Source organism: Carassius carassius, chromosome 14 (genome assembly GCF_963082965.1).
Source record: "Carassius carassius chromosome 14, fCarCar2.1, whole genome shotgun sequence".
In the NCBI taxonomy this organism is placed as follows: domain Eukaryota; kingdom Metazoa; phylum Chordata; class Actinopteri; order Cypriniformes; family Cyprinidae; genus Carassius; species Carassius carassius.
This window is the reverse complement of record NC_081768.1, coordinates 26,807,332-26,822,895: the sequence shown is the minus strand read 5'-3', so window position 1 is coordinate 26,822,895 and position 15,564 is coordinate 26,807,332. Positions and strand designations below refer to the sequence as shown.

The following is a 15,564-nucleotide window of genomic DNA, read 5'->3' as shown; positions in this document are numbered from 1 at the left end:
CATACATATTTCCCCGTACATGATGGCGTCATTCAAACACGTGTTATCATGTGAAGATTATCGATGCAGCTATATACAGTATAAGGGTAAGTTCATGTATGTTGCATCATTTTCACATGTGTGTTGCAGATTCTCAAAATAAAGTGTGACGTTTTGGTGCCACACAGGAAATTTTCACTATTGCAACAGTTGCCTTATGAGACTGGGCATTCTGGGCAAGATCAGTTGTGATAGTTGTTCCTTAAAAGATAATTATAGTTGACTTAATTGAAGGTTAGGTACTCTTAATGAATGTTAAGTGCTGATATCTTCTCAGCCAAGAGCAGGCAGGACCTAGATTAAGTACTATATACTGCAACACTGATTATACTTTTATCCCATGTCTGTAGCTTTTGGTCAAAATGAATGTCACGACCCTGGTATTCCCATTAACGGGCAGCGCTTTGGAGAGCACTTCTTACTGGGCAGCTCAGTGCTCTTCACGTGTGATGAGGGCTTCATCAAAACCCACGGATCCGAATCCATCACCTGTGTCATCCAGGATGGAAATGTGGTGTGGAATGCAGCCGTCCCCCGGTGTGAAGGTGAGAGAGCTCTTAGACTTATACTCTTCTGCACCTCTTCTGAAGGTGCTGCTGGGATTTGTGAGATGGGCTGCTGTTGACATTTTATTTTTTCTGCTCTCTAACTTTCCCAGCTCCATGTGGCGGACATCTAACGGCTCCCATAGGAGTATTACTGTCCCCTGGCTGGCCCGGGTACTACAAAGACTCCCTCAACTGCGAATGGGTGATTGAAGCCAGAAAGGATCATGCCATCAAGATATCATTTGACAGGTATTGATTTGTTTTGGAATTTTTTTTTTTTTTTTTTTTTTTTTTGCGTATTAAACCCCTGGACACCCATCACTGTCCCCTTTATGGAAACCCTGACAGCAGTCTCTTTAGTACAGATTCTCGCTTTTACAATTTTGTTCGTTAATCTTCCAGTTTAATCTCCCTCATTAGAGTAATTATGCTAAAGGCCTGGGTCGTAAGCAGATGTTCCGCTCTTTCCGATTTCCTGTGCAGGTTTCAGACGGAGGTTAATTACGACACACTGGAGATTCGGGACGGGCCCTCCAACTCATCGCCTCTGATCGGCGAGTACCATGGCACTCAGGCCCCGCACTTCCTCATCAGCACCGGCAATTACATGTACCTGCTCTTTACCACCGACAACAGCCGTTCCAGCGAAGGCTTCCAGATCCGCTATGAGAGTGAGTCAGCTTCTCATCTTTCCTCTGCTGTGATTTAAATGCACAGATATTGGGTTTTCACGCTCCACGGTGGGTGGTTCTGCAATATTCCTCAAATTTTGGCTGGACATGCTCTCTGGTACATGTAATGTAATTGGAAAAAAGTTTCTCCAGGGTTACAATCAGATTATAGTTTTCTAGTTGTCTAAAATTATTTTGAGAAACCCAACATGTGTGTGCTAGTATCGCATGACCAACATCAACATCCAGAGGCAATAGCTAAATTTAACAGAGGTGAGGAACCTCTGTGAATAATTAAATTGATCCGAACATAAAGTTTGTTTTCTTTTTGAATATGTTTAGTGGTATTGGGTTTCTAAACTGTGCTGTAGAGTGCGATTAAAGTTTAATGTCCTGCTGACACAAGGCGGGTTTGTTTGTTAGTGCAGGCTCAACAGATCGACAAATCATTATTGTTAAAAGCATTGTTTTAATGCTCTTGTACTTATTGTTGAATTGCTAACAGGGATTAAGCCAGAAAAAGCCAAAATCGCATTTGGAATCTGTTTTAGTGGACCCCCCACAGGGATATAGAGGGAAAAACCTGTGTTTAATGGAGAACAGATAAACCACCAATAGCATAAAAGCCTTTTGAATGATTTATATGTCAATTTTATTGTTAAAGCCATTTATGTGCTAATAGTGTCACTTAGCGGAATAACAAAAATGAAGCATATTGTCTATGTAAGCACCCCTATGTGCGTCACACCTCCCTGAAATCCAACATTACAAACACAGCTCTTAAGGGTGTATAATAACGTAAAGACACGTCTCAACAGGTAAAAGTAGGCCACTTTCAAGTAAAGTTCCAACATATTAGGAATACGTTTAAAAATTGAAGTTTAGCTTACCTGTCAAGAAGAAACTTCTTCATCTTGATTGAAACCCAAACATTCCATCAAATATTCAATCTTGTAAAAACACTACAGATCTTTTACCTTGTTTTATCCAGTTGTGTGTTTCTGTGTATTTTTGCAAGTCTTTGAATATATTTATTTATTTAGCTTTAAGTAAAAATAAAATAAAATAAATAAACCTGGCAGAGTAAATTACATTTTAAATTGAACCATTTAATATTCAAAGCAGTTAAAGGACAATTTCGCTTTGTATTTATATTGTTAAAATGTCAGTAGTATATTTAAATAACTTATTTAAATATACTACTGACATTTTAACAATATAAATATTGTGACTACCAGTACTGATTACCAGGGCCCCAAAGGAAAAGAGGGCCCTTGAAAAGTCTGGAATATATATTTCCAAGGGGTGGGGGGGGCATAGGGCCCGGGATCTTATGCAGCGCCCCTGTAAATAAGCATTGTGTACTCCACATTGTGTTTCTCCATGTTACCTGCACCTAGATCTGCTGACTTATTTGTGAAAACTACCGATCGTATTTCAGAATTCTTGCATAGTTGGATTGATCTCTGTACCCTATGAGTGCTGATATTTCCTTATTCAGATTTTGTCACCTATATGATTAGTGTTTGCAACATTAAATAATTAATCACAGTGTAGTAATTAATTAATTTGTATTTAATTGGGCAGGGTTCAATAAAATCAACTATGAAATTACTGTACACTATATTGTGTATGTAACATAATCAGTCAAATCAGAGATTTAAATGTTGGTATGTTTGTAAAATGCTGCAATAATAAGTCAGTAAACCTAAATAATAATTATTATTGATTTATTTATTTATTTTTTAAGCTGGCTAACACTATTTTTTTTTCTCCGAAGAAACTCAGTTTACATGTTTTTACTCTTTACTACATACCTGATGCCTCACCTTCAAAATAAATAAATAAATAAATCATGCAAGGAACTATACAAAAGTCTAATGTGATATTTGTGGTATCAATGATACAATGGAACATTCATAGCAAAAGTAAAACCAGAAGTAGTAGCATTTTGTTATCATCTTATCAGACAAAGATGTAAATAAACAGAAAGTAATCTTCCCAGCTAACAAAATAATACCATTATCAATTTAATCAAATTATCTTAATTTAAAAACAGAACTGTTAAAAAATGAACACTTTTCAACCTAATAAATAGACAAAGTTATTATTATTGTAAAAAAAAAAAAAAAAAAAAAAAAGTAGACAATAGCAGTTGAATTATTATTATTATTATTATTATTATTATTATTATTATTATTATTATTACAACCATTTATGTTTATAGTATTTTAGTTAAAAATGCTTTTGGTTGGTGCCACGTGATGTTTTAGTTATCAGTTATAAAAAGAAAGAAATTATTGTCTAGGACCAGTAATATACAAGAGAGGTGGGAGCACTTTGCGTAGTCTACTCGTTAGTTTTTGGGGGCAGGGGGCAGAGTGGCCCCTTAATAATTTAGTCCCTTTACCTTTGCATTACTTTGTTTGAAATCTGATTTTGTTGTGCCTTGCTGCTCAAGTGCAGTTTTGATTAGAGTGTTTAAATAAACCATTCATTGTTCCAAAACCTCATTATTAAGAAATTTAGCACTGCTTGTTAAAAATATAGCATATGTCCATGTACCCGCTTGTTTTTTTATTATTGCAACTTTACAAATAGGTCTGTGTGTAAAATTAAATGTTATCACTTTTTACCCCTATGAGCTTAACTGGAAATGCAAATGGTATCTTTATAAAAACTAAATGGCTTGACAAATAGTCTCCAGTTGCTCTTTTTCAGCAGTAATTTAACATCTTTATTATAATGTAATGTGCTGCAGTAGAGACAGAAGAATGAGAAATGTGGGCAGGAGGGAACATGAGATGATTCTCAAATGATATTCACAACTCCCAATAAATTACCTCTGACATTACGCCTGATTTATATGAAACTCATTCGTGTCAAAGTGTTCCCATTTTTCAGACTTTAAGATGGCTATCACAGGTTTATCACCGGCCAGATAATAGATCCAAATGCATGTGAAACTGACAGGTGGAAATATTCCTCAAATGTCAGCCTCTGAGGGGAAACAATGTAGAACATTTTTTTTTCTTTTTTCAATTTTGTTTTTCAAAATATTGAAAAGGTAAGTAGAAATACGAATGTATTGGTTTAAGGAAGGAGACCACTGGGGAACTGATATCTGCTGATTTATACTTTGTAAAGTGCTTCCGACACATCCCCCTTTCAATTTAGACCTTGAAGGTGAAATGAAATATTTTTGTTTTATATGTTTTGTTCCCCCCTCACAGGCATTATGATGGAAACAGATTCCTGTTTAGATCCAGGTATCCCGGTGAATGGGAAAAGGCACGGGAACAATTTTGCCATAGGCTCCAGAGTGATGTTCAGCTGTGATCAAGGCTATACTCTGAGTGATGATGAACCCATTGTGTGTGAGAGGAACCATCAGTGGAACCATGCCCTGCCCAGCTGTGACGGTAGGCCATGTTGTGCTCTCTCAACTCTGGTCATGTACAAGAGTAACAGCTCCTCCCTAGTGTAAAGATGCCTAAAAATTGGACCCTGGTGTCAGCTTGCACTCTATGCTTTAAGCACCCAGGGGTTCATTTTCAAGACTTTGGAGGCCCCTGAAAATCTGGGGCCTGGGGGCACTGGTCCGGGCTATAATCCAACCCTGCTAGGCCACATTACAGTTTTATCAGAGGGGAAAGGGTAAGCCCCCTTAACACTCCTCTGAGATTTGAGTTCATACATTTTTGATTAGAGGAGAGGTGACTGGCATGCGCTGTTTCATAGATAACCTTAAATGGGGAGGAGAAAAGGACAGGGAAGTGGGAACAAATAATGGAAGTCCTTAACCAAATACCTACAGGAGAGTGCTCTATAAAGCTGTTTATCTTATTTGTTTTCTGATTACAGGGATTGAAGTAAACAAAGTGTTTTCCAGTAAGAGCAATCAGGCTGTTGCCGGTCTGTTCTAGAATTCCCAATGTTCTCTTATGCCTGCATCTTATCAGCTCTGTGCGTTTGCTCTAACAGGCTTTGATTTAGCATGATGGGCTTTCACTAGAGCCTGACCTTCATTACAGACAGGACAGATAGACTCCCCATTTGTTTGCGGGAGTGAAAATACATGTTCACAAAAATGACACATTTCCTTCCTGTCAAGCTGATTGTTATTATTAAATGGAGAGTTCAGACTTAAAGTTCTGATTTGTCGAGTCTCATTTTCAGCCATTTTAACATTCTGGTTAATGCACTACACTGATCGGCCACAGCATTAAAATCACTGACAGGCGAACTGAATGTGCCATATATCACAGGTCTTATAGAGCTGTTTTGGCAGTATGACGCTGTACCTATATGTTATTATGTTGCTACATTGTTTGGCAACTGTAAACAACCTACACTAGTCAAACAGCTATAACACACTTAAGGCACTGCACTGGAGTGATTATACCATGGCTGATAGGGTTTTTGGCACTCCGATTTGCCCATATTTGCTACAAATTTGTTAACAAAAATTTGAACAGGAATGATGCATTCCTATGGCTAGTAGTGAACATCCTGAAAAGTGTGTGTGGAAGGAAGTATTATTTAACTTAACATCATGAATATTTACTAGGTGATGTAACCTTTGACCAACTAAAGCTTATTTTCCAACTAACAATCAATGCCACCAATTACCTGCGTTAAAATGACTGTTACTCAAATCTATAAACTTCGCTTTAGTTCTGTCGTATGGCTCGGTTAGTTTACCTTATAAAAAGAGTGACTTCAGATTTAATAAGCCAGAATTGTTATTTGATGAAGAGATTTAATGGGCCATTTAAGGACAAAATGCTGAGGCTCAAAAATGTGTGTCCTGTCATAACCTGCACCATATGATTTATTTTGATAAAAGCAGGACGATGAACATGACTCAAGGACACATTCAGTATTCTGTTATGGTGTCTGCCTTACAGCTCTGGTACTTTGAGAAAAAATAAAAAAACAAGCACTTTTTTTTACTATCTCCACTGACAGACGTTCTCCAGTCAGAAAATTGTCTCAGTTCTTATAGCTCCTTTTGGTCTTCTTACAAGTAGTTGTGCTGTATCCGATGTCAACCTCCTATTAGTTAGGCTATTGTTAAACTCTGCTGCTTTGCATGTAAAAACATCTCTATTTCCATGTTTTGCATCCATCATCTTGTAGTTTCGCTACAAAGAGAGGAATCTTTGCAAGTTTTATTATAGCATACATATATAATTATTATATTTTTTTTAAATGTTCTGGATATTGTCTGTTAAGTATTTTACCCAGAAATCAGCATCAGCAGCACAACCTGGGTTCATATGTAAATCATTGATGATTATATTGTTTGAGCAATGATTAGTTTGCAGCACCCTGGCAACCACCCAAAACATCCTAAGCAGCCTGCATAGCAACGACCTGGCACAACCCTCACATTATCTTCACAAAATCTAGTTAAGCTTCAACCTAAATGATTATTGAAGGAGGATGTACTTAGAGACTAGCTTTACTCTTTTTCAGGAAATTAGGCCATTCAAACATAAGTTCTTTCTGTTATTGCTTTCCCAGCTTTGTGTGGGGGCTATATCTATGGAAAATCTGGAACGTTTCTTTCGCCTGGCTTTCCAGATTTCTACCCAAACTCTCTGAACTGCACTTGGACAGTCGAAGTGTCTCATGGGAAAGGTAAGACAAAAGAACAGATTACAGCCACTAACTATTGAAACTGATAACAGTTTGAGGTACATTGATTTTACCCATGAGGTTCCTTTCTGTGCCCTTTGAAATTACCCTTGATAACGAATTTAAGATACCTTTCACATTTCTCTACATTTTATTACTCAGCACCATGTTGGGCAAATGCGATTCTGTTTCGATCAGTATTACATTCCCTCTGAAGGTCTCTCAGTGGGTTGTGAGGTTGAAACGGAGATTTTGCTTGTGACTGACGGCCCTAATCTCATCTAAAACTCCCCAGGAGTGCAGCTTCTCTTCCACACGTTCCACCTGGAGGACTCCCATGATTACCTGCTCATTACCGAAGACGGCAGCTTCACCGAGCCGGTGGCCAGGCTCACAGGCTCCGTTCTGCCGCCTTCCATCAAAGCAGGCCTGTTCAGCAACTTCAGCGTCCAGCTACGCTTCGTCTCGGACTTCTCCATGTCATACGAGGGATTCAATATCACCTTCTCTGGTGGGGTCATCACTCTGTTCATTATAGTGTGCTTGAAGGCACTGTTGTCATGATGTTTACTCTAACCCATGCTTTGCTAAGCAGTCTGGAGGTTTAAGAGTTATTATGACTGTGTTCCACAGAATACAGCTTGGAGCCATGTGAGGATCCAGGAGTACCCGCATACAGCAGGAGGGAGGGCTTCCAGTTCGGGGTCGGCGACTCGCTGGTCTTTTCCTGCTTTGCGGGCTACCGTCTGGAAGGCGAGAGTAAGATCACTTGCTTGGGTGGAGGCCGGAGAGTGTGGAGTGCAGCCCTGCCCAGATGTGTGGGTAGGTAGACATACTTTACTTTTCTCAAACATTATTAAAGGGATAGTTCACCCCAAAAATGAAAAATCAGACATTATTTACTCACCCTCATGTCATTCTATATTCATGATATCTTACAAGTTATTTTTATACATTTCATCATAAACGTTATCCATGCGAAGCAAGCGATTTAATCCAAGTCATCCGAAAAAATATGATTGCTTTGTATAATTTTTTGCCAATTCTCACTATCAAATAAAATAGTTGCTTATTAGTACTTAGACTAGTAACCTAATCATACCCATTATCTAAATTTAACAACTACTTTAATAAGAAGCAAATTTATTGATGCAAAAGTTGTAGTTAATGGTTTCTCAGTAGCGATAAGTGTGACTGTATAATTTATATGGATAACATCTTTGATGTGTTTGAAACTTGCCTGGACTAAATCATGACAGAATACTAAAATCCAAAGATGAAAGTCTTATGTGTTGACAATGATATGAAGTTAGGTAAATAATTATACTTTTTTTTTTTTTTTTTTTTATTGAACTATCCCATTATTGCATCAGTACTTTTCAGGTTTGCATTTGGGATTGCTTTTGACAGTAGTTTAGGTTACAGCCAGGCAGTCTGAAAGTGATAAATCAATATAAGGGTTGGTGATTCAGAATTAATATGACCCAAAAGCTGCATTTACACATGTCATTTAGTAAAATTTAAAACGTGGTTAAAAATACACTTTTGGAGCATTTCTTTTTTTTTTTTTTTTTTTTTGGTTATTCATTATGATTTCTACCATTACTAATACTATTGGGTTATCAGTTCAGAGTGGATTAAATCATTGATTTCCAAGAGTCTGTTGGCATTTTAATAAAGCTCAGGCTAATTTGGCCATAAAATATCCCATATAAGGAAGGGAGAAAAAGAGTGAAATTTTAGCTGATGCATATTATTAGAAATCTTGTCTATTCTTTACACCCTGAATAGAGTCCATTTTACAATGCCTCAAATTCATTATTAAATGCTCAGACTATTCTTCCATCTTATTAATGTTTTATTTATAGTGAAACCTGACACAGTAAATGTTCACATTGTAGGTTAAAAAAAACTTTCAGAGATGTATCAGTCTCTGAATAATCGATTAATTAAAATTGATCAGATTGCTATTTTTTTTTTCCTTTTGTGGCAGTTAAGTGGTTGAGGTCATGGATATTGGTGGACAGCATTAAAAGCGCTGACAAAATAATTGTTTGTAATTGTGCAGTCCTCCTGTTGGACGGGGTTTTAATAGTGGTTAATCGCTGTGGTGTGATAAGAGCGTGTCAGTGTGTCTTTAATTGGTCTGGTGAGCACAACAAACATTAGCCTCAAGAGGTTTGGATTATATTAGCTACATAAAATTGATAAAGGGTTGATGGCGATATTCTCAATGAATTAAATTATCTCTAGTTTTTGAAAGCCTCCAGATCAGAGCTTCCCAATCTATAAGATTGCTAGATAACTAAAATGGGTGAGGGTGAGAGCTAGACACCTAAGGTATGTAATACTTAGTGTTATTATTTTCTAAACCATTTAATTTAAATGGTTTAGAAAAAAAAAAAAAAAAAAAAAAAAAAAAAAAATATATATATATATATATATATATATATATATATATATATATATATATATATATATATATATATATATATATAGATATATATATATATATATATATATATATATATATATATATATATATTACCAATTGATTTATTGCATTAACATTGCAATCACTGCATATATATGTGACCCTGGAAAACAAAACCAGTCTTAAGTCGCTAGTGTATGTTTGTAGCAATAGTCAAAAAAACAACAACATTGTAATGGGTAAAAATTATAAATTTTTCTTTTATAAATATGCATTGCTAAGAATTCATCTGGGCAGCTTCAAAGGCGATTTTCCTACAATTGTGAATATTTTTGCACCTTCAGATTCCAGATTTCCAAATAGTTGTATCTCAGCCAAATATTGTCCTGTCATAACAAAATTGACAATAACAAATTGCTGAGCTCAAGGTCTTGAAGCAACATCTGCTTATCAGTGGCATGCGTTGGTGTTTTAAAATTAGGAGGCAGTTCTATACATAAATAAATATGACATAAAAAAAGAGAACAAATATCATTATATTTTGTATTTTATTAATAATATATATATATATATATATATATATATATATATATATATATATATATATATTATTATTATTATTTTTAAATATTTTTAATACCATTTATACATTTCATAGTGTTTTATGCATATTTATATTTATTCTAAAATAATAACTAAAGGCAGTAACAATTTGAACAATATTTTGGAAACAATTTACAATAATGTTTGGTTAGTTAACACGAACTAAGAATAACAATGTACTTCTACAGCATTTATTAATCTTAGTTAATATTAATTTTAGCATTTACGAATGCACTATTAAAATAAAAAGTTGTGTTTGTTAACATTATGCTCTGTGAATTAACATAAACTAACAATGAACAACAGTATTTGTATTAACTAATGTAAACAAAGATTAATAAATACTGTAATACATGTTTAATGTTTGTTAGGTCATGTTAGTTAACACATTAAATGGCACCTTCTTGTAAAAAGTTACCCATATGTATACCCAGCTGATGTCAAATAATCATCAGACAATTATTACAAAAAGTTAGGCTCCATTGTGTAACAAACAAATTAAAATGATACACATTTATTATTCACAATATGGAAAGAGGAAATAAAACATTGTTTGTTAACAGGATGACTCAAACATGCCATTAATGGACTTATCAAAGTCCTCTTTTATTTTCTGAGTTATTTTTATCCATTCCACATCTTCCACATATGTGTTTTTTAGCAAGGTGCTCTGTGTTCCAAGTTGGTGAATGAAGATACTTGATAGGTTACGTGTCACTACTGCTTTATTAATTCATCCAGTGTAAAACCCAGACACTGGTTGGCCTGATGTCAAACTTACTTGCCGACCCCTGCCCTAAAAAAATCAACTTGTGGAAAATGGGCATCCAATGACCCATTTAATAATATTTGCGATTTATGTTTGTAAAATCGATTATTTTGTCATCCAATTTTTTGAGGAGATACTGCTTCCCTTACCTTCTCAGAGGGAACGACCTGCCCTGCTGCTTATATACTTAGAGAGTCGCTGGTGCTGAATATTAAACAGAAGGACATCTGACCCTAACACAGCAGTGAGCTTTTGTGACCAGCAGCTAGCTAATGCACAATGGCCTCTATTAATTAGTATTCCTCTGAAGTTGTTCTCGCAGTGATTCATCAAAATGACAAAGACTCAAATTCCAGACGGTACAAACCCTTGGCCTAAAATTGGCCTGTCAGTAGGAAATGGAGTAGCAGCTGTCAGGGAACTACAGGCTTCAAGGGAACCCAACTTATTTGTTACCAACCCCTAGTTTTTCACACCCATGTGTAGCTTTGATTAGTTTGTGCTTTCTGCCCTCAGAATGTGAACATTTGGCTTCTCACCATTTTTATTTTTTTTCTCTACCTAATCTTTCCGATCCATGCTGGGTTTGCCTAGCTGAGTGTGGAGCCACTTCTGTGGGCAGTCATGGTGTCCTGCTGTCCCCCAATTACCCAGCAAATTACGACAACAACCATGAATGCATCTACCGCATTGAGACCGACAGAGGCAAAGGGATTCAAATCACAGCCACCACCTTCCAGCTTCACGAGGGAGATTTCCTCAAGGTAGGAATGATATGTGTGTGTGTGTGTGTGTGTGTGTTTGTGTGTGTGTGTGTGTACAGGTCCATCTCAAAACATTTGAATATCATGGAAAAGGTTTTCATTTTTTGTAATTTAATTAAAAAAAGCAAACTTTCTTATATTCTAGATTCATTTCACACAAACAGAAATATTTCAAGAGGTTTTTTTATTTTATTTTATTATTATTATTATTATTTTGATGGTTACGGCTTACAGCTTAGAAAAAAAAACAGTATCTCAAAATATTCAAAAATTCAATTTTGAGCTTGATTAATTTGAATATTTTTGAGTATAAATACTGGACAGGTCTAAACTTGGGCTAGTTTAGAACATGCAACCACAATTATGGGAAAAACTACTGACTTGACAGTTGTCCAGAAGACAATCATCAACACCCTCCACATGGAAGGTAAGCCACAGAAGGTCATTGTTGAAAGGGCTGGCTGTTCACAGAGTGCTGTATTAAAATATATTCATAGAAAGTTGACTGGAAGGACAAAGTGTGGTAGGAAAAGGTGCACAAGCAACAGGGATGACCACAGCCTTGGGAAGATTGTCAGGAAAAGCCAATTCAAGAACTTGGGAAAGCTTCACAAGGAGTGGACTGAAGCCGGTCTCAGCACTCAGCCACTCCTGAACCAGAAAAATAAAAAAATAAAAAATAAAAACGTCAGAAGCATTTCAACTGGGGTAAGGGGAAAAATAACTGGACTGTTGCTCAGTGGTCCAAAGTCCTCTATTCAGATTAAAGTAAATTTAGCATTTCATTTGGAAATCAAGGTCTGGAGTCTTGAGAAAGACTGCAGAGGAGCAGAATCCAAAGTCCAGTGTGAAGTTTCCAAAGTCATTGATGATTTGAGTGCCGTGATGTCTGCTGATGTTGGTTCATTGTGTTTTATCAAATCCAAAGTCAATGCAGCCATCTACCAGGATTTTGTAGCACTTTCGGAGCACTTTATGCTTCCATCTGCTGACAAGCTTTATGAAGATGCTGATTTAATTTTGAACCTCACAGAGAAATTATGGGGTATTGTGAAGAGGAAGATGAGTAACATCTGACAAACAATACAGAGGAGCTATCAAAGCAACCTGGGCTTCAATAACACCTCAGCAGTGACACAGGCTGATCGCCTCCATGCCAGACCGCATTGAAGCAGTAATTCATGCAAAAGGAGCCCCAACAAAGTATTGAGTGCATAATTAAACCTGCTTTGGAGATCTTGAACATTTCTGTTGTTAATATTTTTTTGATTGATCTTTTTGGAAAATATAAAACATTTTTGAGATACTGAATTTTTAATTTTCCTAAGCTGTAAGTCTTAACCATCAGAATTAAAACAAAAAAACTCTTTAGAATTGAAGAAAGTTTGCTTTTTTTAATTAAATTACAAAAAATAAAAAACTTTTCCATGATATTCTTATTGTTTAAGATAGCCTACACCTCTATATATGTGATATGTTTTTTTTTATTATTTATTTATTTATTTATTTTTTTTTTTTTTGTATGTTTTAGTAGCGTTTTAGTATGCAAATTCAAATTTTGTAATGTGATGTGGTCGCTACCAAAGCATTACTGTCACTACTGAAAATGTGCAGTCACCATCGAAACATGGGATGTTTTGTCAAAAATAAAGTATACTGAATTATCAGTTAATATGTTAGGATAGTTTGTAATTCAATGTATATTCAAACTAATAAATCCAAAACCTTTAAATCAGTATGATCATTTTATGCCTTTTATAAAGGAAAGTCAGATTCAAAATAAAACAAATCTCATAAATTGCACTTATAATATTGTGTAATTGGTATTGATTTACCTTTGAAAAAAAAAAAACATATATTTCTGTTTTATATATATTACAATGAAGATGTAAGCAAAATCTAAATATGTCAATTGACATAATTGACCCTTCTAATGAAATTATTATTTTTTGTGTTTCGCTAATGATACATTTGGGGAGAGGACAAATATTCCAAAACTTTCTGAAAATACAATATGTGTACCTTGGATATTGTACAATTTGCATACATACACAAAGACACATTTCTAATTCATATGTTAAATGCTTGTATAAATATGCATAATGGATTAAACTGTGAAATAAATGATTGCTTAATCTATTGATTCATCCTTTTAGTCATTCTTTGAAATACTACAACTATTTAAATTGAAATCATAAAATGTTCAGTTCAGACTCTAATGCCACATTAGTTGAATTCTATGTGAAGGTGGTCAGTTGTGATGTTGCACACACCAAATAGAGTTTTAAGAACTTTGATTAAGTTTGGCGATTGCAACACCTCTGCAATACTGTTAACATGTAACAGTTTGTAATCCATGAGAGACCAGCAAATGGGACTTGGAGACACCATTAACTATTCATAGATTAATTTACGTTACAGTGCTCAAGGCACATGTACCATCACAGAAGAAAGATGGTCCCTTAAGACCAGTAAGGCCACTAATTAAGTTACAAATGGAGGATAAGAATGAGGTGCAATTCCAAACACATAAATTTTGTCACACTTATAGTGATTCTGTTGCAATGAATCATCAAAATATTGTCTGTCAACATAAAGGGATATTTATCTGTCAGCAAATTAGGTCTTAGTCTTAGAAATCTTGCAAACATTGCCAGATATACAAGGAAACCGCTATTCCCTCATTAATGATGTTGTTGTTTGGACATTTTAGTTGATTTCAGTTGATTTTTGAGGCTGTTTTTTCTGTTTGAACCATTGTAGACAACCAGCGGAAACAGTCTCTCCTTAGAACAGTGGCAAATTCTGCACATGCAATCTGGAATCACATGATATTTTCCATTAAAGCTTGAAACAGTGTCCTCCGCTACAGAAAAGTGGAAAACTGCTGCTTGACATTGATTTATGACCTTTAATATTTTTCCCTATGCCGCAGTGTTTGCCACCCTCTGTTTGCAGAGGTTATTGTTTCAAAATATATGCAATTTCACAAAGCAATTACATAATTCAGACACCAAAAGGCAATGTTTTGAGAAAACACTTGTTTTGTATTTTGTAACACCAGGTATATTATCAGAACAAGTATTTCTGTGACTGTCTGCTGATAAAACGTAAACATTCCTACTTCTTTTGGTCTCTGGTTTTCCTAGGTTTATGATGGTCAAGATAGTTCATCAAGACTCCTGGGCAATTTTACAAAAAACGACATGTCTGATGTCATCCTCAACAGCACGTCCAACCATCTCTGGATGGAGTTTAACAGCAATGGTAGCGATTCCAGCAAAGGATTCAAGCTCTCATACAGTAGTAAGTTAAACGAAATGCCAATAAATGTCCCATGCATTAATCACACACTAGTTCTTAAGAAACAGCTACAGAAGTGCACAAATACAGCTTTATATATGAAGTAAGTCTTCTGCACATGTCTAGTGGTATTCACCTGTGTTTGGGTGAAATCTCTTGCTTCTTCAACTTTCCCTCCAATTGTATTTTCCTTGCCTGTCACTCAATATAAAGTCACAATCAATATACTGACACTGTCAGATCATATTTACTGCAAACAATGACAAATCTAGCATTCACATTGATTAAAAATGAATGATGGTTTCAGGATGGTTTGAAACTGATTTTCAGCTCAATTTATGGAATTGTCTCCACTGTGAGACAGCATTTTGATGCCTGACTGCTGACAGATTTGACAAAATAATCATATTTTGCACATCCTGCATGCACAAAATACAGTAGACATTTTGCTTTCTGTTTTGTTGGACCTATTTAAATTATCTAAAATTTCCTGAACTAACCTTTTTTTTATCATTTAATTATCAAGGTTGTGAAACAGAAGCACAATAATTTAAATAAATACATTCATTCACAAAATCATTCTTCTTATTATTACACTCACACACACATTCTGACAGCAAATGCGTAAAAATCAAATACGGCTACTCTAATTACAAGAAAGAACGAGTGGAAAAGAAAGACAGTAAAGACACAGCATGTGCAGGATATTACAGTTTTAATTGCTGGTCAGAGACAGTCTGATAATATCCTCATTATCCACTCCTCATTATTTCCTCGTTAAGACTACCAC

General features: G+C 35.5%; 1 protein-coding gene across 1 annotated transcript in view; it reads left to right on the top strand.

Moving 5' to 3' along the window:
• Positions 1 to 15,564, top strand: part of LOC132157446 (CUB and sushi domain-containing protein 1-like) — a 636,306-nt gene that overhangs the window by 461,580 nt on the left and 159,162 nt on the right. The window contains exons 15-23 of the mRNA XM_059566804.1: positions 390 to 584; positions 698 to 836; positions 1,071 to 1,258; positions 4,492 to 4,680; positions 6,788 to 6,904; positions 7,197 to 7,412; positions 7,535 to 7,723; positions 11,302 to 11,471; positions 14,621 to 14,777. Of these exons, the coding sequence (XP_059422787.1) occupies positions 390 to 584; positions 698 to 836; positions 1,071 to 1,258; positions 4,492 to 4,680; positions 6,788 to 6,904; positions 7,197 to 7,412; positions 7,535 to 7,723; positions 11,302 to 11,471; positions 14,621 to 14,777 (1,560 nt within the window). The remainder of the gene's footprint in view (positions 1 to 389; positions 585 to 697; positions 837 to 1,070; positions 1,259 to 4,491; positions 4,681 to 6,787; positions 6,905 to 7,196; positions 7,413 to 7,534; positions 7,724 to 11,301; positions 11,472 to 14,620; positions 14,778 to 15,564) is intronic.